The sequence below is a fragment of the Callospermophilus lateralis genome, chromosome 6 (genome assembly GCF_048772815.1).
Source record: "Callospermophilus lateralis isolate mCalLat2 chromosome 6, mCalLat2.hap1, whole genome shotgun sequence".
NCBI lineage: Eukaryota > Metazoa > Chordata > Mammalia > Rodentia > Sciuridae > Callospermophilus > Callospermophilus lateralis.
Window position 1 is genome coordinate 55,792,115 of NC_135310.1, and position 22,290 is coordinate 55,814,404.

Genomic DNA, 22,290 nt, shown 5'->3' on the forward strand with positions numbered 1-22,290 from the left:
AATTAGAAATCACCTGAAATTTTAGGAAAGATGAACTCTTATTATATGACATCTATCAAAATATATAAAATAGAGGAAAATGTACTAATTGAATCTGAATGAGATTTTAAAAAATAAGGTCAATTTTTCAGCAGCAGTATTAAAAATCTAAAAAATACTAAGATTGGCTCTCTCAAAAATACAAACATTAATTATGTAACTAGTAAATCTTGAATTCTCTTAGTTTTTTAATCTCTAAAATGAATGATTTAGCTCCTTGATCCCTATAATTTCAATAAAGTTAATTAAAAACTTGAAGCCTGTTTTACATATATTTTTATTATACATTTCATAATAAAATAATTTTTAAACAAATAGAAGCCTATTATCAAAGTTAGGATAAACCTCAAAGCCTGGTTCAAGAGCTGGGGAATAGTTGCTTGGAGCTACAAAGTTTTCTGTTGATGTAAATTCCACCCTCTCTTAACTCCCTTCCTTTACTTACTACCTGTAATTTACCATATTCCTATCACCAGACTACCTTCTGCTGAATTTTTCATTCTTAACAGGATACAGATGTTCCCAAGTTTCAGTCTATAGGTAAATTGAATTTCCTTTAGCACACTTCATTTCTTCTTATGAAGGACACCAGTCCCATCAGAATACACCCAAGTGTTTCCTTGGACTTCCAGAGAGTATTTCACATGCTCAAGAGTGAGTCCAGAACCACGGGACATCAGCCATCTCCTGGGATCATGTTCTCTAATATGACTTCTGCTTCTTCCTGCTGATCCCCTGGCTAGAGCAGGAAACCTCCCACATTCAAGATAGGGCCAGTTTGGATTCCAAAGAAAGAAGCAGTATGCCAGGTGATTAGTCCAAAGCATTTATTAGAGGAACTGATGTACAGAAGGGGCTGCAGTGAGATAACGGGTATTCTACAGAGGTATTTCCACAAGGAAAAGGTCAAGCCATGGTTTGTATAAGAAGGTTTAAGGAATTTGGCTTAAGGCCCAGGTTAGTTTCTTTTAGTATTTAGGGCAACAGTTTAACTACTTTATCAGTGTTTGCTTGGATTCAAGCCTGTCAGGAAAACATGCAGCTGAACTAATCCTAGAGGCATCAAGACACCCTGTGTTTCTCAGTCAGGACAGAATAAAAAGCAAAAGAAACAGGGTGTGGGTATGGGGGAGGGGCTACAGCTTCACCCTGAGAATTCTACAAATCCTACAAATTCTCCAAATTCTACAAAGCTCATCTTCTGAGCTCCACCAGCTTCATATGTCACAGTTCTAGAGCATGATCGATGGCTTCCTCCAGCCTTTAACTGCCAACTGATCATGACCCTCTCCTTCCTCCAGTCTCCTGCCTGGTTCTCCTGAACCAGTAGGCACAGGGCTCTGTTGATAAAGTCTCCTTGAGTCCTTTCAGCCTTCCCAAGGTCAAATGAATTGGACAGGATAGAAATTGGATTGGGAGAAGAAAGAGAAAAACTCTGGATATTCCATTTCATCTACCAATATTCACTCTGTAAGTGATTTAACTTAATAGTTCATAATCTATGCTCTGCTAATTCTACTATTATATTCTAAATTTCAACAGGCATGGTGGAATCCCAGGGGCTTGGAAGGCTTGGAAGGGGCTGGAGGATCCCAAGTTCAAAGTCAGCCTCAGTAAAAGCAAGGCGGCTAGGCAACTCAGTGAGACCTTGTCTCTAAATAAAACACAAATAGGGCTGGGGATGTGGCTCAGAGGTCGAGTGCCACTGAATTCAATCCTGGGTACCCTCCCCCTAAAAAACAAAAACAAAAACAAAAACAAAACACACACACACACACACAAAAAAAAAAAAAAACAAGGTTGTGGCTCAGTGGTAGAGCACTTGCTTAGCACATGCAAGGCACTAGGTTTGATTCTCAGCACTACACATAAATAAATAAATAAAATAAAGGTTCATCAACATCTAAAAAATTTTTTATCCCCGATTCCATTCTCAGCACTGAATTCTGCTTCTTTAATTCATATTATATGTCAGATATGGCTATCTAGTTGACATCTCAAATTTAATTAATAGGTCCATCTTCTACTTGTTACCCAATCCAACTCTTCTTCCTCCAGATAAATGAATGGTAACACTGTACAAATGATCTGGCCCCAAACCCAGGGTCAATCTTGATTATATTCTTTCCCTCACTCCTCCTATTGACTTTCTCAGCAAATCCTGTCAGACCCCCACCCCAACACCACCAAATACCTTGAATAAGGGCTTTTTCACATCTTGCACTGTTCCCTAATCCCTATGTCTGTACCCAAGTCCCTCTAGGATCTACTCTTCTTCCTGCAGCTGGAGTAGTGCTCAAATACATAAATCAGATTTCACCAGTCTTTATGAGATCTTCCATTGGTCCCCATTTCAATTAAAATAAAATCCAGCCTTCTTATTCTTGGCATAAAAGACTTTATGTGACCTAAGCCTTTCTACCTTTTTAACATCTTCTCTATCCTTTTCTTTTCCATTTTTTTTTTTTTTTTGGATTGATTACATTTCTCTACACTTGTCAAAGTTATGCATTCTGTTTCCATCCATTGAGAAGCTATCCTACTCTTTTAACAAGAATACACAAAAATCTGAAGGTAATCAATCTTACCCTTAAAACATAGCATTACTAATACATTTAAATGGTATTATCATTTAAAAATTTTATCTAGTTTGTTTACCACACCTAATTTGTAGATGCCCACAGTTTTTACTGCACCATTTTTATTGCAATCCTGTGGCAGCAAAAAACAATGGAGCAGCCAAGTCTTGTACTGACCTCTGTTCTGCTGGAACGCAGAAGTCAGGGAGAGCTCCCACTATCCCATTTGGACCCCTACAAATCTGGAGGACTTAGAGGTAATGTGTGGCTTAAGCCAGTTTTAAGAAAAACTAGTAACATTTAAGAGACTGGTAATCTTCAGTTTCAAAATCATGAAGGCTGTAGATGGCATGCTGGAGATCTGGAAGTGGAGGGGAAAATAAATAAGCAATTCGGTATTAATAAAGCATGAATCAAGAGGGAAAATGCTGAAATAAATCATTGGAAGAGGAGGTGGAAATGGACTTGAGCTGGGCTTGTATCAAGAGCTTAAGCTTTGTATCAAGAGCTTAAGCTTTGTATCAAGAGCTTAAGCTTTATCCAGAGGGCATATGGGAGCCACAGTGGAATCTAAAGGGGGGTGTGACTCAATTCTGCCTGTGATTTATACTTGGAGACACCTCCCAAATGCCTGTGTCTTACAGGGAACTACACTGCAATCAAGACTATGTAGAAACCTTTAACAGTCTACTGAAGAAAGATGATGAAAGTTCAAATAATAATATTTAGTTTTAGCAACCGTGAATTAAACCAGGCTTTTACTGAGCCCACTATATACTTGTTCTTGCTAACATCATGCCAATCCTACCAACGGGGCACTAGTGTTAATATCTCCATTTTAAGAAAACAAGAGTGTGAGGACAAGTAACTTGTCCAAGTCTCTCAGAACCCAGGTCTGTTGGACTAGAGTGCTATCTTCGCTCCTTTGGACTACAGCGTTGGAAGTGGGGAGGAAAGGGAGGCAGATGTGAAAAACATCTAGCAGGTAAATAATAGTTCTAATATTAGAATTAGAAGATGATGATGATGATGACGACGACGACAGGAACGAAAGGTAGAGGCGATTTCGGTCGTTTATCACACATTCGCGCCCTTAATACCAGATTCAGCATCTGGGAAGAGGCAAAATTGATTACCGCAATGGTGAGGAGCTAACGGTCCAAAACCATAAGAAACTCCGCAAAGCACAATTACAACACCTGCCTCGCTTTCTGGGCGGTGCCGCCCGCCCCGCCCGAAGAGGGGCGTGTCCTGGGCCACGTGGTCTGGCGTCCGCGCGCCGCGCTTCCGGGTTGGCTGCGCCGACGCAGAAGCAGCATCCGCGGCCCAGGAATCCTAGCTGCGGCCTGGGCCAGCCGGGGCCGGAGCGGCCGGTCGTGGGGGTGCCCGCCTGGCCTCCAGGTAGGCTGGGCCGCGACCCGGACCGCGCCGGGCGCCCATAAGAGGTAGGTCCGCTGGGTGCCCGCGGTCCCTGAGCTGCGGAACCCGCGGCTGCGCGGACCCTTTCACGGCCGTCCTCCTGGCGGGCCCGCGGTTCTGGGCCTGGAGGCGGTGGCTGTCACGTGCTGTCGCTCCCGGCTTTGCGGGGTTGGGACTGGCGCGGGTAATGGAGCTGGGGTCTCCGCGCCGAGCGCCGTGTGGCTCCAGCCAGGCCCTTCCACGTAGCGGTTCCGTGCAAGACCCCTTGTGGCTTACGTTGTTTTAGCTTTGCAGCTTCTCCCAGATTCGCTTTGTACGCGTACATATTCTTAGCTTTTTTTCATATTTCACAGATGAAAAATAGCTGATAATGTGCAAGATCAGGGCAGATGTAGTTCTCCCTACGATATTTGCGCATCCATTAAAGTTAGTGCGGGGAAGGACTTTACAGATGTTTGATTTTATTCCGTCATTTCCAGAGGCGAATGTGAGAGATTCAAAGGATGTTGGAAATTCACCTAGCAAAATCAGGTGCAACGGGAATAAGACCCAGGGCTAAGTTTTTAAATAGACTTAAAAAAATAACAGCTTTTTTGAGATAATTAATGTGCCATAAAATTTACCCTTTTTATTCACATCAGTGATACCTCATACATTTAGAGTTGTACAAACCTCACTACACCACCCCCAAACCTCTTTTTCCAGTAGTACTCAGTTCCCATTCATCCACCCCAACCCCCCACTACTTCCTGGCGGACACTAATATATTTCTATTGATTTCTCTATTCTGGAATGATTATTTCTAAATTTTTAATTAATATGTTAGTGGTATTTTGTTGTGGCATATTAGTTCGTACATATAACATAGTTTGATCAATTTCACTCCCCTTCACTTCCCATTACCATTCCTGTCCCTCTTGTTCCTTCCTCTTATCTGAAATATGGGATGTAGATCTGTATCTACTTATCTGATAATTTTGGTGCAATATTTCTGAGATGGAGGCTAAATATCTGTCTCTGTCTACTTATCTGATGATTTTATGCTATGTATTGAGCATCAATAACTGAATATGATAAAGTGAAATAATGATTATATGTTTAATTGCAAAAAAAAAAAGTAGTGGTAAAATTCATTAAACAATGTGAGGTTAATGCAGGTTCATACGAACCATTATTAGACAATGCTTCCTCCCTATTAAACATTGTCTTCTTATTTTAAATTTAAGCCTTCTTGACTTCTAAAGAAAATGGCAGAAACATCACCACAGCCTTCTGAACAGCTTGTTGTTCACTCAGATACTCACAGTGACACTGTCCTGGCCAGTTTTGAGGATCAGAGAAAGAAAGGCTTTCTCTGTGACATTACTTTAATCGTGGAGAATGTGCATTTCCGGGCCCACAAAGCCTTACTTGCTGCTAGTAGCGAATATTTCTCAATGATGTTTGCAGAGGAGGGGGAGATTGGCCAGTCCATTTATATGCTGGAAGGCATGGTTGCAGACACCTTTGGCATCCTGCTAGAATTTATCTACACAGGTTATCTCCAAGCTAGTGAGAAAAGTACAGAACAAATCCTGGCTACTGCTCAGTTCTTAAAAGTCTACGACTTGATAAAGGCTTATACAGACTTCCAGAATAATCATAACTCCCCAAAGCCAACAACTTTGAACAGAGCTGGTGCTCCAGTCGTTGTTATTTCTAATAAGAAAAATGATCCTCCAAAACGGAAACGGGGAAGACCAAGAAAAGTCAAAAGTTTGCAGGAGGGGAAATCGGAACAGGCTGCAGAGGAAGAAATCCAGCTAAGAGTGAACAATTCGGTTCAGAATAGACAAAACTTTGTGGTTAAAGAAGGAGACAATGGTGTACTGAATGAACAAATTCCAGTAAAAGAAAAGGAAGGATCTGACCCTGCTTGTGAACCAGGTAGAATGGAGGAGATGCCCACTGAAAAAGATGAGAACTGTGATCCCAAGACCCAGGATGGGCAGGACCACCAGAGTAGATGCAGCAAGCGGAGGATTCGGAGGTCTGTCAAACTTAAAGATTATAAACTTGTTGGGGATGAAGACGACCAGGCTTCAGCCAAGAGGATATATGGAAGGAGAAAGCGCCCCAGTGGTCCTGAGGCCCGCTGTAAAGACTGTGGCAAAGTCTTTAAATACAATCACTTTTTAGCAATCCATCAGAGGAGCCACACAGGTAATTACACTTTTGCAGCTTATTGCAATGCATTTTGGAATTTGGAATAGTAATGATAATAATAGCTTGTATTTACTGTGTGTCTTACATGTGACAGGCATTGTAATACAGCCTTTGTACATTTAATTCTCATAGTAATCCTGCTGGGTAGGTAATATTATGCTTGTTTTACAGATGAAAAGACTGAGTCCCAGAAAGCTTGAGTAACTTGCCAAGGGCCATTCGTTTTGTAAGAGAGCTGGAATATGAACCCTGCTAACCTGATTCCAGAACCCCTCTTAATTGGAATAGTTGGTTCAAAGCTTTAGCCTCATCCAGTTATCAAGCTTTGGCCCCACTCGCTCTGCTTTGTGATTCTTAAACATTCTTCATCTTGACCAAAACATTCTTTTGCTCAGTTCTGTGTTGGTAACTTTATAATTCAGCCCTCTAGCCATAGATGCTTTCCCCTTTTTGGTCCCTCTGGCCCAGTGATGTCCATTAGACTCTTGTGATGACAAAATGTTCTCTATCTTCACTATGTAGTATGATGGCCACTAGCCTCATGGGATTTTGGGGGGTGGGGTGTAGGGGGGAACTGGGGATTGAACTCAGTGGCACTCAACCACTGAGCCACCTCCCCAGCCCTGTTTTGTATTTTATTTAGACACAGGGTCTCACTGAGTTGCTAGGCACCTTGCTTTTGCTGAGGCTAGCTTTGAACTTGCAATCCTCCTGCCTCAGCCTCCCAGGGTGCTGGGATTGCAGCACCACTGCACCTGGCACCTCATAGGATTTTGAGCACTCAAATTATGGCTAATGTGACTAGGAAACTGGACTTTTAAATTTTTAGTTAATGAAAATTTGAATATCCACTATACTGTACTGTGCAGTGCTAGCCAGAAATCTCTTCCTCCTTTAAGCCTTCTCTCAGGTGCTTAACTCACTCTGCTTTGGGACAGGTTATAGTTGCCACTTATATATTCCTCACTTTAATATTAAATATAAGGACTGGTACTAAATCTTCTATCATTTAGCAGCTTGCTGTCATCTGATGCTGTGGTTCACAATAGCCACATTAGAATTGCCTGAGAGCTTATGTGCCTGACCCCTATCCCCAGAACTTCCTGTTTAATTATCTAGAACCTTGGTGTTACAGGTTCTTTTTTGTACTAGGTTGCTTTTGGGGGAGGGTGGGAGTACCCAGGATTGAACTTGAGGTCACTCGACCACTGAGCCACATCCCCAGCCATATTTTGTATTTTATCTAGAGGCAAAGTCTCACTGAGGTGCTTAGTGCCTTGCTGTTTCTGGCTTTGAACTCTCCATCCTCCTGCCTCAACCTCCTGAGCTGCTGGGATTATAGGCATGTGCCACTGCTTGCATTTTGTTTTTTATTTTTTAATCAAAATACATATGTACATAGCTGAGCACAGTGGTGCATGCCTGTAATACCATGGTTTGGGAGGCTAAGGTAGGAGAATTGCAAGTTCAAAGCCAGCCTCAGCAAAAGCGAAGCACTAAGCAACTAAATGAGACCCTATGTCTAAATAAAATACAAAATAGGGCTGGGGATGTGGATTAGTGGCTAAGTGCTCTGAGTTAAAAAAGATAGAGATGTGTCTAATTTAAAGAGTTAAATCACACTCAGAAAAATGAGAAATGATACCCCATCTGTTTCAAATGTATGATATGTCAAGATCATTGTACTATCATGTGTAAATAATTAAAAAAAATACAAATTCTTATTAAAAAAATAAATACAGAGTTAAATCATTCTGTGAGACTTGTTAAGGAAAAAAACAGCATGTAGGATCTTTCCTTTTGCCTTCAGGATTCTGGAACTTTAATGTGAATCTGTTTTCTTCCATTTTGTTGGATACTAGATAGATCCATACAGTTTAGAAACTCCTTTCAGTTTCAGAAAATTTTACTGAATTATTTCATAGATGATTTCCTCCCCTCTATTTTCCCTGTTCTCTCTTTCCAGGTGTGCTGTTTGCATGTTGAACCTCCTAGACCCATCTTCCAATTTTCTCATCATTTTGCTCATATTTTCCATCATTGTGTGCTGTACTTTAGGGAGAGTTCTACTTTATCTTTCAGCCCTTAGAGATTTTTCTGATTCTACTTTTATACTTTTTACTTCTAGAACCTCACCTTTTAAAATATTTTTTAAAAACTCTTTCTTCACTCAGGGCCGTCTGTGTTTTCTGCACATACCTTTTTTCTCCTCTTCTTGTCTTGTTATCTGTCTCTGCTACTAAAGTCTTTCCTTGAATGCCTGCTTCATCATATGTTAGAGTAGGTTTCTAAAAGCATACCAGCCTTGCAGGTATGGAAAGTGCCTATGAAACAGTAGCCTTACTGGAGAAGTCGTGGCTGGGCCCTACTTCCTTAGAGATGCCTGTTGGGGCATCTGTAGCTCTCTTACCTCAGGCTAGTCACCTTCTAGGAAAAAGGCCTTTACTTTCCTACCAGGAAACACTAGGCCTAGCTGCTAGTGTCTGAGTAGCCTCTCATTATCCCAAATATATCCTTTAACCTCATCTCACCAGTGCCTGACAATCCTTAATCCAGAAACATTTTCTTTTACTGTCTTAGAAAATAATTTCCATCTTCTCTTGGCAGAGGGCAAGTGTCCTGCCTGTATGGAATAGGAGACTGAGTTTGGGTATCTTAACTACCTTTGAAATCGACTGTTCTTTACCCTCCCTCACTCCTGTGTTTGGAGATTACAGTTATTGAGCCTTTTGGAGGCTCTGTCTTAAAAATTTGGTTGTATCTTGTTGCTCTTCACTGCTTGCTTTGGGATTATCTCTTTCAGCTTCCAAACTTTATTGCCAACATTGTCTCTCCTGTAACACTGGTCTTTGGATATGTATCTTTAAGAGAAACTTCTTTATTATCATTTTAATTTGGGAGGGAACAGAAAGACATGCAGATTCTTGCTTACACCAAGCTTTTGGGGCTTTTATTCCAGGGGAGCGACCCTTCAAATGTAATGAGTGTGGAAAAGGCTTTGCCCAGAAGCACTCTTTGCAGGTCCACACCAGGATGCACACAGGCGAGCGGCCATACACCTGCACCGTGTGCAGCAAGGCTCTGACCACCAAGCACTCACTGCTGGAGCACATGAGCCTGCACTCAGGTAGCTGGGCTTGCACCAGAGGGCCACATGCCACCAGATTCCCATTCCTTTGGGTGGACATTGTTGGGATCTAAATGGTGTTTTCTCAGACTGATACCATTTCCCGCATGGTGTCATTGAAAGATTGAATTAGACCTCTGTCATAGTGCAGTTCAGATGAAGTTTTCAGAGTTAAACAGCACTGACCTTCAATTAGAGCTATAAACTGGCTTAGAATTAGCTTACTTTGAATGTCTTTGGGGAAAATTTGAATTCTCCAATTCTATACCAATCTCCACTTCTCTCTCTTGCCTTTATATACCTTTGCACATTTTAAGTTTCTGCTGAAAACTCTGAAGGCTTTTGGGTGTATAAGCAATCCATTTGTATCATTTACAGAAAATGGGAACCTGGACCCACTATGTTAGTTACCTTATTAGTGAGTGATTATTCTAGCTCTCTAGTTTTTTGCATGGTTCAAGTGTTTTATCTTTTATTTGGCAGGACAGAAGTCTTTCACCTGTGATCAGTGTGGAAAGTATTTCAGCCAGAAAAGACAACTAAAGAGTCATTACCGAGTTCATACAGGTACAATGACATAAAGTGAGAGAAAATTTAGATTAATGGAGAAAAAAATACAAAGAAAAATTGTTTCTGAAACATTAGGATGATATCATAGAAGATAAATGGATATTTATGGGAAAAGTCTTAAAAAGGCAATCTACATTAGAGGTTGTTGTGTTATTCTACACTATGTGTGATTTAAATTTAATTTTTGTACCATAGTTTCGATGCCACACACAGAACCCCTACAGAATTGATATCTTTTAAAAGTGCCACTTGCCCAAGAGGGCTTCAGTTGATAGGTTGTTAGTGATGCCTAGAGAGATACCACCTATGGCAGTTAGTCCAGGCTTTCTCCCACCTGGTCTAGTCACTGTCCTTTTCTTTTTTTCTGTCAGCTGATAAGAAATGAAGGAGCGGGTAAAAGCATGATGCAAGATCAACTGGCCAGTCATTCTAGTGCTTTGATGGAAAAAGTTTATGCTTAGGAGGACTCAGAAGGTCTAGTTCTCTCAGGGAAACAGTGAGTTGAGGTACATAGGGAAATATTAACTGTTACCAAATTAATAAAATATATTTCTTGTTGTTAAAGTCCCATATTTAAAGTGATTATTTTTCAGGGAAGTGCTTTAACACAAATCACTGAAGAAATGCAGGGAGAGCATATATGCACTGACACTTTTTTTATTGTTGCGACAAGGCCACTCATTACCGGAATGCACCCACTGTCAACGCAAATTCATGGATGTGTCTCAGCTAAAGAAACATCTACGAACACACACAGGTAAGACACCTTCTCATTTATCTTCCTTAGTACACTTGATGTTTTTAGCAGAGTGATGTATGAAGTTTCGAGTTCCCTCCTCAGCCTGTATTTGGGAATGTTTGTGTACATTGGATGAGATTTCTAAGTAGAACATTTAAAAGCCCAAGGCAGAATATTGTTAGAACTGTTCTGTGGGGACATCCCATCTCTTTGTAGTTAGAAAATGGAGATTACTCGATGGGCATTATGAAAATTCATTTAGTTCCACAGAATACTACAAGTCTATTTCTGTGCTTCACTCTTAATTTACTTCAGCATTGAAGATGATCAAGATAAATTGTTTACTAAATAAAATAGAGGGAAAGTAACAAACACTGAGAATTCACCACTTTCACCTCTGGAACTAGCACTTAACCACTTAAGCATTACCACTTTCTAAAAACACAGCTACAGGAATAAAGAGGAGGCAAATTGATTAGGTCAGGGTAGATTTTTTTTTTTTTATTTAAGATTAGAAAAGTAAAACTGTGATTCACTTGTACCTTTTGGTAAGGGGCACATAAGAAAAACTTGTTATTGTGGGGCTTTTTGTTTTTTTGTGTTTTTTTTCTGTAGGAGGGTACTGGGGATTGAACTCGGGGGTACTCAACCACTAAGCCACATTCTCAGCCCTATTTTGTATTTTATTTAGAGACAGGGTCTCATTGAGTTGCTTAGCACCTCACTTTTGCTGAAGCTGGCTTTGAACTCACCATTCTCCTGCCTCAGCTTCCTAAGCCACTGGTATTACAGGCGTGCACCACTGTGCCAGGGCTGTTGTGGGTTGGTTGATAACATAATGGTTCTTATTAAATTGTACATTGAAATTATGTATCAGAATGGTTTATAGTGCTTTGGACTTTTCTTTTTTAACTTTTTTTTTTTTTTTTTAGTTGTAGATGGACACTATGACTTAATTTTTATGTGATGGTTAGGATCAAACCCAGTGCCTCACATGTGCTAAGTAAGCACTCTACCACTGAGCCATAACCCTAGCCCCTGGACTTTACTTTTTAAATGCAGGTTGAATATCTCTAATTCAGAATCCAAAATGCTCCAAAATCCAAAACTTTTTGAATATGGATATGATATTTATAAGTAGAAAATTCCACACATAACTTCATGTGATGGATCACAGTCAAAATATAGAGGCACTAGAAATATTGTGCAGAATATTTTCAGACTATGTAAAAGAGGTTTATGTGAAACATAAATGGATTTTCTTTTAGACTTGGGTCCCTTCCCCATAATATCTCATTATATATATATATACAAATATTCTAAAATTGGGGAAAAGAATCCAAAATTCAAAACACTTCTGGCCCCAGGCATTTCTGAAAATACTCAGCCTGTATCAGTTTTCTTAAAGTCAATAAATTATCTCATGGGTTGTGAGTTTTATGAAAATGATGTCTCTATAGTCTTTTCACAGACACCATTCGTGGTTTCTGCAAAATTTAATTATCTATTCAGCACATATTTACTGAGTAGTTACTGGGTACCAGGCACTGTTTTAGGCCCTGAATGAGAGGGACAGAGCCCTGCTGGTAAGGGGCTAACATTCAGAGATAGAGAGCATAAGAGTGTGTAACGTGTTAGGTAGTGGTGAAGAAGTAAATGCAGGGTAAAAAGCGGTGTGGAATTGCTCTTTTATATAGGGACTGTTCTAGGAAGGTCTCACTGATAGGAGGTACCTTGGTTGGAGATCAGAATGTGGGGAACAAGCCAGTCGTTGTGGAAATCCAGTCAAGAACATTCTAGGTGGGGACGGGACAGCAGGTAAAAGCCTTCAGACAGAAGCATTTCTGACATGATGTAGAAATGCCAAGAGGCAGGAGCTAAAGCGGAGCAGGGAATCTGGGAATAGGAGAATGTGGTATAGCTGGGCATTGGTACAGGGGTTCTCAGTTTAGCTACACACTTTAGTCACCTGAGAAGCTTTAAAAAGAAGAAAAGGCCTGGGCTAGAGCCTCTGAAGTGCCTCTCCGTGTTTCTTCTGTACTCACAGACATAAGCACCTAAAGACCATAAAAGACTTTGAATTTTATTCCAAGTAAGATGCCTTTATCTAAAGGAATGAGATGACATGATTTTGAATTTTGCCCATCTTTGTCCCATTGTCCCATATGTGGAACACCTGTACAAACATATATATACATAAAATATGAAATATAATAGGATAATTACAATAGTATTAATATTAGCTAATGTTAATACATAAGCTGTAAATTGTTTCCAACCTATTTTATGGCACTTGTGACAGTTTCATTGAAATATTCTCAGAATTGAAAATTTTGACTTTATGGGTTAATAGAATAACTGCATCTGTCATATGGCGTGGGGTGAGTTAAGGCTGGAGATGAAAACGCATCATAAGGTTGTTGTAATGATGAGGAGGTTGGCCCAGTGGGGCAGCAGTAGAGATGGCAGCAACTCTGAGAAGGTGTTCAGCATGTTTTGTTTGTGGTTGGATACGGGAGTGAGATACGGAGGAGGCAAAAGCAACTGGAAGGAACAAAATCTGGGGCTGACTGGGAGGAACAGATTACAGGAGTTTGTCATGTCAGATCTGAGGGAAGCGATATAGGCAGAGCTATGAATGTGTGCACTTACACATGTGCCTGTAAATAGTGTGTGAGGTTACTATGGACTCCCCAGAGAACCAGATGGAACAGGGCTGAGGTGGCCCAGTCCTATTGATCAGTGCCAGAGAAGTTTTGTCTCCTGAGAATGAGCCATAAAGCATCTGATCACTGTGAGTAGACCAGAAGTGAGGATGTAAAAAGGAAGCAAAGATCTTCCCTTATAATCCCTGTGAGCCCTTCATAGCCTGTCTACTTTGGAGAAGCAAAAGACAGTGGATGGTGGGTGTGTCATTGGGGCGGGGGGTGGGGTACACAATATAAAGTGTTTGGTATGGCCTTGAAACTAAACCACTAACAAATTTGGGGCTCTCCGATGGCTGGGACTATGATCCATCTGTCTCCAGCACAGAGAAGCTACTTGATATGGTGTCGAAAAGCACCAGTCAACCTGTTCCCTGCGCTGGGCCAGGTTGAGCAGTACGGATCATGTCAGCAGAGCCATGTTCAGTTGGAAAACCTAGATTGACGTTCATATCTTACATCTTCAAGGGCAGACTCTCTCAGGGTTAGATGTTCTGCACCAAGCACTAGATAAGTCAGAGGCAAAATAAATGTATTTTATTCCCTAAGAGGTTATCGTTAGTGAGGGAGATGAACCTATTTGAAAGGAATGTCAGGTGTCTGGCAGATGGTCGGTACTGATGAGTCAGCCAAAGGGAGAGGATGCCTGGCTTAGGCTTTTGTGCTTGCATCTGTGCTTGTCTCTGTACCTGGAGCTGTGCAGGCTTATTTGGATCAGTTGAAATCAAGCAGATTCACAAAACTGGTAGGCAGTGAATATATGAACAAAGGGGCTACATCTTCCTGACATCAGGGTACACAGAAACCATGATAGTGATCTAAAACTTCTTTGGTTAGCTGGGGGCAAGTCAAGGGAATTATCCCAAGCAATGGAAAAGCCTGGTGTGAGGCATTTCCAACTCCATAGTGCAGTCCTACTCCTCATGCATCCCTGTCCCTTGGATGGTGTTAGGTAAACACTGGTTCTACACTGCAGGCTCCCACTCACCTGTGGATGGCCCTTCCTAGTCACCCGTAATAAAGTTTATTAAGTCATAGTTTTCATTCAGAGCCTCATTTGCTTGGGTTGGATTTGACGCTACGTCAATCTCCTCAGTTATATGTTAAGATGGTCCATTAATGTTGCTTGTTCCTATCTTCCTGAGAGCTGGGGCTTCTCACCACAGCATGTTTTTATAGTGTCTGTATGCTATCTATTAAGAATTTCAAGACAAGCTGGGTGTAGTGGCACACACCTATAATTCAAGCTGGTGGGAAGGCTGAAGCAGAAGGATCACAAGTTTGACAGCCTAGGCAGCTTAGTGAGACCCTGCCTCAAAAAAATTAAAAGGGCTGGGGATGTATTTCAGTGGTAGAGTGTCCCTGGGTTCACTTCCGATTACCCAACCCCCCACCACACAACCACACACAAAAAAGGAGACGATGACGAGTATCAGGACAGTGCAGTAGAGGTCTGAGCACAGAGGGGATGGGTTACATTCCCCAAAAGGTCTGGGAAAGCGTCCATAGGAGAAACCTAGACCAGGAAGCCAGAGCATGTTCTGAGAGCAGAAAGAGGCGTCTGCAGACAGGATCAGGGAATGCTAAGCTTGGGGATATGAGAGCCTAGCATCCAAGAGTAGTACAAGAAATTCTGCCGTGCATAGGTGGGATGGGACTGCCAGACAGTGGGCAGACCACCATGATGGCAAGCATGGAGTAGCTTTTAAGCAGGGAAAAGGGACATTTTTATTTGTGTCTTTAAAAGGACTCAGCCGCCCCAAGAGGGACAGGTCTGGGGATGAGCTGGTTAGCAGGCCTTAAGAGAGATGAAGACTTTCAAGTCAAGAGAATGGAATGAAGAGACGTATTCAGGAGATTTTTAGTTCCTACATATATGATAAAGTGTTAATTTACCAAATAAGAAAGAGTGACTACCCCAGTAAGAAACTGGGCCGGGGATGTGCGTCAGGGAAGACAGTGTAGGAATGGCAAGTAAACCACTCTAAAACCCTATTAATCATCAGAAGAGTAGTGTACATGGTTTTTGTCCATTAGATTAGCAAATACATGAGGTAATGGACATCTGTATGTATTGTTGGTGGAAATAAAATTTGGAGGCTTTCTAGAAAGAAATTGGCAATATTTATCAAAATCTTAACTGTCCAACTGTGAAAAGATGTTTGTATAAAGATATTGACTATAAGCAAGATTAACTATAATGTCACAAACTTAAAAACAACGTAAATGTCCATCACTAAAGGATTAAGCAGGTGTGTTTTGGATAATATACAGAGAACTACAATACAACCTTTTAAAATGTGGTATGGCTTTACTTGAAAGAATAACATTGGGGGCTGGGGATGTGGCTCAAGCGGTGGCGCGCTCGCCTGGCATGCGTGCGGCCCGGGTTCGATTCTCAGCACCACATACAAACAAGGATGTTGTGTCTGCCGATAACTAAAAAATAAATATTAAAATTCTCTCTCTCTCTCTCTCTCTCTCTCTCTCTCTCTCTCCCTCTCCCCCTCCCCCTCCCTCCCTCCCTCCCTCTCTCACTCTCTCTTTAAAAAAAAGAATAACATTGTACTGAGTGTAAACTTTGTACTTCATGTGCATATGCACCAATGGATTTGCATGTAAAGGTGTTTATCACAGTGTTGATTGGTTATTGAAGAGAGGAGAATGTGGAGCACTTTATGCATTCTTTGTACCTCTCAATATCATTTGAATATTTTACAATGAACTTAATTTTTGTAAGAAAAAACAAGACTGTCTTTGAATTTAATTGAGAGGGGGAAAACCAACCAAGATCAGAGTAGACTCCAGCTCTGATTTAGAAAGTGGCCTGGTCTTGATGTAGTTGGGTGTGGTGGTGCCCCCCTGTAATCCCAGGAACTCAGGAGACTGAGTTAAGAGGATCACAAGTTCGAGACCAACATCAGCAATTTAGGAAGACCCCATCTCAGAATAAAAAATAAAAAGAGGTAGGAGAGTAGTTAAGTGGTAGAGCACCCCTGGGCTCAATTTCTAGTAGGGGGAGGTGATGGAGTTAATGATGCAAAGATGCAGATTTATCCAGTTAGTAACAGGTGTCTTCTCCTTAAGTGCAACTCGGAGAATTGTCAAGCCTGAAAGGGAAGCTAAGGGACCATCCTCCCTTAAAATTGTACTTACCCTTGCTTTTCTCCAATTGAAGTGGGATTTTGTTGCTTCATGTATGTATATGTTTCATACATGTATACTTTGTTGCTTCGTATATGTATATTTTATATCATATAAAATATGTATTTCTGTCATCTACATTAGAAACAATTTTGTTTCTTGGGGGCACAGTGTGTTATTATGTTAGTGCAAACTAGCACTGAATAAACACTTGTTGATGTTAATGAAGCAGAGTAGGGTTTGAACAGTCATACTGTCTGATGTGGGCCTTAGTTCACCCATGTAAAATTCAAACATTCATCAGGGATTTCTGAAATAGAGAGCAAGGCCAGATCCTAGGCACTGGGGACTAGGAGTAGATAAGCTCACAGATTTTCTTACATAACAAGGGAAGAGATAGGTAATAAGTACAGTGTACAGCATATGAGATGGTGGTAACATTATGGAAAAACTAAGTCAGGGAGTGGATCAAGGAGTGTACAGTGGTGGTAGTCGTGGAGATTGTGGTGATAAAACCACTGGTAAAGCAGCACTTCAGAGATGAGGTGAGTGATACCCCTGGGAGAGATCCTGAAATGAGCTCAGGGAGATTTGGAGCTAGGAAGATGTGTGGGAAGGTACAGATCTGTGATCCCTTTGTAGGTCAATGGTTTTCTTGGCTGCTACCTTGGGATGGTGAGCCATTAGAGCATTTGTAGCCCCAGCTTGGAGTGATCTGACTCTGTACCAGGGATCACTCTGGCTGCTGCATTGACAATAAGTGGCAGAGAAACAAGAGGCCCTTTTGGAGATTGCCGCTGTGATCCAGGAGGGTTGGTGGCAGCACACATCCAGGGTGGCAGCTGAGGAAACGATCCAGGAGGGATGGTATGGCACAGACAAGTGGCAGGTTAGATTCTGGGTATATTTGAAAGGTAGATATGCCTGTGAATAATATATAAGTCACCCTACTGCACAGGAGTCCCTGCAAAGGTTATATGGACTACCTAACCAGCAGTAAGGTAGGAGTGTAGAAAGCACTATTAGAACTGAGTGGAAAATATAGGAGAAAATATAGTGAGTTCCTTTGTTTCCTGTATGTAAACATGACCTCCTCTTTTGGTTTTGAGGTGTTCAAGGGAACAAAGCATGCCTGCTTCCTCTGCCTGCTCTTGACACTCAGCTTCATGTGGGGTGCAGAGCAGTTGCATTGTTGTGCTTTCTTCCTTCTTGCTGATTGCATTTGTTCTTTTCACATCGTGGAACCATGAAGTGGTTCAGAGTTTTTTTAAATGCCAAATATCTATTTTTATATGTTTCCCTTTTCTTAGGTGAAAAGCCATTTACTTGTGAAATCTGTGGCAAGTCTTTCACAGCAAAGAGTTCTCTTCAGACCCACATCAGAATTCATCGGTAAAGTTCTGCAGATATTTCTATGATGTTGTTCTTTGGGATGACATATTACCTATATAATCCTGGTCCCCAAATTGTGACTCTGGTAGTTTGTTATTTTGTTTTATCTTTCCTTTCTTCCTTTCTTTTTTTTAATTTGCTTGTTTTACCTTCTCAATAATGAAATTCCTCACTTAGGCAAAATTAGCAATACTGATGCTGACCAGTAAAAATTTGCATTGTTGATTTTATTTATTTAATTTTTATTTTGAATTGGGGACTAGTCCAAAGCATGAATCTTCAATTAAAAATAAGCATTAAATTCTAATTTTTTTCTGAGTGTTTTACTCACAAAAATTACATTAATTGTGTGTATCTATTTGGACCTTAGAGTCTAAAAAATGGCTGTTTAGAACTAAAACAAAACCATGTATACAGGGTAAATACGTTCTTATCTGAAATATGTACAATGGAATCATAAAATTTTATTACATCTAGCCCAACCCCATCTGCCACCTTACCTCAAGCACCACACCCATCCCTTGTTTATTTTTTTTCTCAAACCTTTTTAAAATTTTTTTCAGATTAGAAACTGAAGCCCAAGGAAATGTAACTTGCCCTACATCCTTAGTGGGAACCCATGGTATATGTACAACTCAAAGACTAGGCATAACTAGCCAGGAAGTAATAAATAGGTATTTCTGTTTTAAAGTAAAATGTGTGTTTTCTTGTAGAGGAGAAAAGCCATACTCTTGTGGCATCTGTGGCAAATCCTTCTCTGACTCCAGTGCCAAAAGGAGACATTGCATTCTGCACACAGGCAAAAAGCCTTTCTCCTGCCCAGAGTGTAACTTACAGTTTGCTCGCTTAGACAACTTGAAGGCTCACTTGAAAATCCACAGTAAAGAGAAGCATGCATCAGATGCCAGCAGTGTTTCTGGTAGTAGTAATACAGAAGAGGTCAGAAATATTCTTCAGCTACAGCCATACCAGCTCTCTACCTCTGGAGAGCAGGAGATTCAGCTTCTGGTAACTGATTCTGTACATAACATCAATTTCATGCCTGGTCCTAGTCAGGGAATCAGTATCATGACTGCTGAGAGTTCCCAGAACATGACCGCAGACCAGGCTGCTAATCTCACCCTGCTCACACAGCAGCCAGAGCAACTGCAGAATTTAATTCTTTCAGCTCAGCAGGAGCAAACAGAACACATTCAGAGTCTCAATATGATTGAAAGCCAGATGGAGCCCTCACAGACAGAGCCAGTGCATGTAATTACACTGTCCAAGGAAACCCTGGAACATCTTCATGCCCATCAAGAGCAAACAGAGGAGCTCCATTTAGCAGCAAGTGCTTCAGATCCAGCTCAGCACCTGCACCTGACTCAGGAGCCTGAATCACCACCACCTACTCACCATGTGCCCCAGCCCACTCCACTTGTCCAGGAGCAAAGCTGACCTGTGAACATGTTTGACTGCTCCAGCTATAGCAGGATGGTAAACGCTTGAAATCAGGCTCTCTGAGCCGACAACTTAGGTTCTTAAAGAAATGTGATAGCCATAAGATGTTTATAATGTGCTCTGTCTGGGCAGCTAAACATGTTTGTGTGTGTGTGTGTGTGTGTGTGTGTGTGTGTGTGTGTGTATGTGTATGTGTATGTATCATGTTTCCTCTATAGTACCAATTTGAGTTTAGCGTTTCAAATAATGATAAATGGTTTTCATTTTCATCACAACATCTCTTAAAGAATAGGGTAATTTTTCTTTGAGGTGTTGATTTAGGCTTTTTGGTAAGTATTAAAATGTTCACCAGCCAAAGGTTATGGTCTTGCTGACCTTTCCAGTATATTCTTTATTCTTCAGAACAAATGAAGTCATATATGAATTGAATTGGGTAAAGCAGTTGCTTCTACTCCTTTATTTCTCTTAGGCAACACAGTTGCCAGTCCAAGATAAGTCAGGGCTAAATATGACAAATCACAACATTTAGTTGATCCCCTAAGAGTAATTTTTATTTTTTTCTATACTAAGCATTGAATCCAGGGCCTCTCGAATGCTAGGCCAGTACTCTGCCACTGAACTACATCATGTCCCTTTTTTTTTTTTCCTTATTTTAAGAAAACTTCCTACTGACCTAAACTTACAGTCCTCCTGCTTCAGCCTTCTTGAGTAGCTGGGACTACAGGCATGTAACCACCATGATGGTAACAGTAATTGGACATTTTAATCTTTGTGTGGGACAGTGAGCTAACCATGCTTAAGGTATATTCAAGCCCATATAACCTGTATTCATAACTCAAAATCATAACAATAAAGCCAAAGGTATACTTTCTTTAAAATTCTGAATTCACATTTTTTGGAAAATATGGACTTGTGCATTTTTAAAAAGCAAGCTATTAAAATTTTAATTAAAAAGTTAAATATGAAGTTGGATCAAGGCATTCACCCTAAAAATAAACTGAATTTTGTCAGAAATGATAGTTGATTTTCATTATGTGGTTAAAGGTTTTTTAGTTATCCTAGAAAATTTTACTCAAGTGTAATTTGTGTTAAAGTTACTGATTTCACATTGATCTATGAAAGTACTGATCTGTGTGTTGTGTTTGATACCTTTCTGGAGATACAAACTTACGATCTATTTTTATTGCAGACTAGGTTAAGTCCCACAAAATGGCCACATCATTTTTAAAAGTATATCTTTTTCTAATCTTAAAAATAATTTGAGGGACTGGGGATGTGGCTCAATCGGTAGCATGCTCACCTGGCATGCTCGGGGCGCTGGGCTCGATCCTCAGCACCACATACAAATAAAATAAAGATGTTGTGTCCACCGAAAACTAAAAAATAAATATTAAAAATAATAATAATAATTTGATTCACGGACCCTAAGCCAGCTATGTCTATAGTTGTGTGATTTTAAATAATTTTTCAAAAGATAATATTATATTTGAATTAGGTTTTCAAGTTCAGTGTATTTAATTGAAGTCTTAACTGCTTTCTGTCACATAAACTGGTAAGGGATTTTTAAGAAAAGAAGTTGGGTTTTAGTATCTCTAGTTTAACATAATGATGGTAGAAAGAAGACCCAAAATTAGTAAGACTTCACATCAGTTGTTTTCTTGTTCTAACACCTTTTATTTTCACCTGAATCCAGTAAGTTCTTTGGAGGTTAAAGTAATTGAGAATTCTTGAGGTTTGAGAGATAATGAAAATATTTTTGTTGCTTACTTGTCAAAGTTATATTTTATAATATATATAATTAATAAAAGTTCCAAAATTATATAATATGCTTCAACCAAAATATTAGATTGGGCCTGACTGGAAAAAAGGTATAATTTTTACAAATACTTTCACTACTATTTCAGGTTCTTGATTTCCTCATTTAAACTATGTATTTTGTTCTTAAAGGGGTTTGTTTTGTTTTGTTTTGTTTAGGTGGTTGTGTGGACAGAATACCTTTACTTATTTTTTGTGGTGTTGAGGATTGAACCCAGTACCTCACACATGCTAGGCAAGTGCTCTGCCACTGAACTACAGTCCCTGCCCTGTTCTCAAAGTTTTTAACCAACTTGTCAAAGTCTCCTCATCCATGGTTTTTCCTGGGAATGCATAGTTTTAAAGTAGATGAATGTCTGTTTACTCTGGATAGTTAGGTAATTATTCAGAAAATATGATTACATGATTGTTTATTATTCATTTATTTATTTGGTTTTGGTGCTGAGAATTGAACCTATACTTGAGAGTGCTAAGTATAAGCCCTGAGTAAATTTACATGTTGTTGAGTCACACCCCAAGCCCAGGATTTATTTATTTAATTTTAAGATTTTTTATAGTGCTGGGGATATTACTTAAGACTTTGCACATACTAGGCAAGGTCTCCACCACTGAGCTACATACCCAGCCTTTTTTGTTTGAAACAGTTGTCTCACTGTTGTTGGGCTAGTCTTGAATTCTTGGGCTCAAATGATCCTCCTGCCTCAGCCTTTCAAGAAGCTGTGTGGCTGTTTAGTCAAGTTTAACTAGCTTTATAACCACCTACTTCTGCACTAACCAAAATATAACTGAGCCACATAGGTAATTTTAAATTTTCTAGTAGTCACACTTAATACAAAGAAATATGTGGAATTCGTTTTAATAAAATTACTTAATCCAGTATTTGCCAAATATTTCAGCAGACAATTAATATAAAAAGGTATTAGTGAGATATTTTGCATTCTGTTTTTCATGCTGAGTCTTCAAAATCTGGTATTTTATAATTCCTGTACATCTTGATTTGGATGCTAATGTTCAGTGGATAGTACTTGATCTGCATTTAGATTTTATATATTTTACAATGGAAATCCTAGACTCACACACCAAGTAGTTCCAGCAAATTTTTTTAGTAACTGAAAC

At 40.1% G+C, this 22,290-nt stretch overlaps 1 protein-coding gene across 5 annotated transcripts; it reads left to right on the top strand.

Annotated features, from left to right (window-relative positions):
- Window positions 1-3,949: 3,949 nt before the first annotated feature.
- On the top strand, window positions 3,950-21,115 carry Zbtb24 (zinc finger and BTB domain containing 24). 5 transcript variants are annotated; one of them, XM_076859855.2, is made up of 8 exons: window positions 3,950-4,063; window positions 5,264-6,239; window positions 9,202-9,369; window positions 9,853-9,936; window positions 10,613-10,696; window positions 17,838-17,919; window positions 18,633-19,395; window positions 20,017-21,115. In XM_076859855.2, exons 2-7 carry the CDS (start codon window positions 5,285-5,287, stop codon window positions 19,354-19,356), a joined length of 2,097 nt encoding a protein of 698 aa, XP_076715970.2. In that variant the 5' UTR covers window positions 3,950-4,063; window positions 5,264-5,284; the 3' UTR covers window positions 19,357-19,395; window positions 20,017-21,115. The 5 variants fall into 5 exon arrangements, with proteins under 5 accessions (XP_076715970.2, XP_076715969.2, XP_076715971.2 ...); XM_076859854.2 differs by having other exon boundaries at window positions 18,633-21,115; XM_076859856.2 differs by lacking the exon at window positions 9,202-9,369 and having other exon boundaries at window positions 18,633-21,115.
- The last annotated feature ends 1,175 nt before the right edge of the window (window positions 21,116-22,290 follow it).

Excerpts from the sequence above, each read along its gene's own strand:
- Zbtb24 (XM_076859854.2), top strand. The coding sequence starts at position 5,285 with ATGGCAGAAACATCACCACAGCCTTCTGAACAGCTTGTTGTTCACTCA. Across the intron at positions 9,937-10,612 it reads TCATTACCGAGTTCATACAG|GCCACTCATTACCGGAATGC; the intron begins GTACAATGACAT and ends TGTTGCGACAAG. Across the intron at positions 17,920-18,632 it reads ACCCACATCAGAATTCATCG|AGGAGAAAAGCCATACTCTT; the intron begins GTAAAGTTCTGC and ends GTTTTCTTGTAG.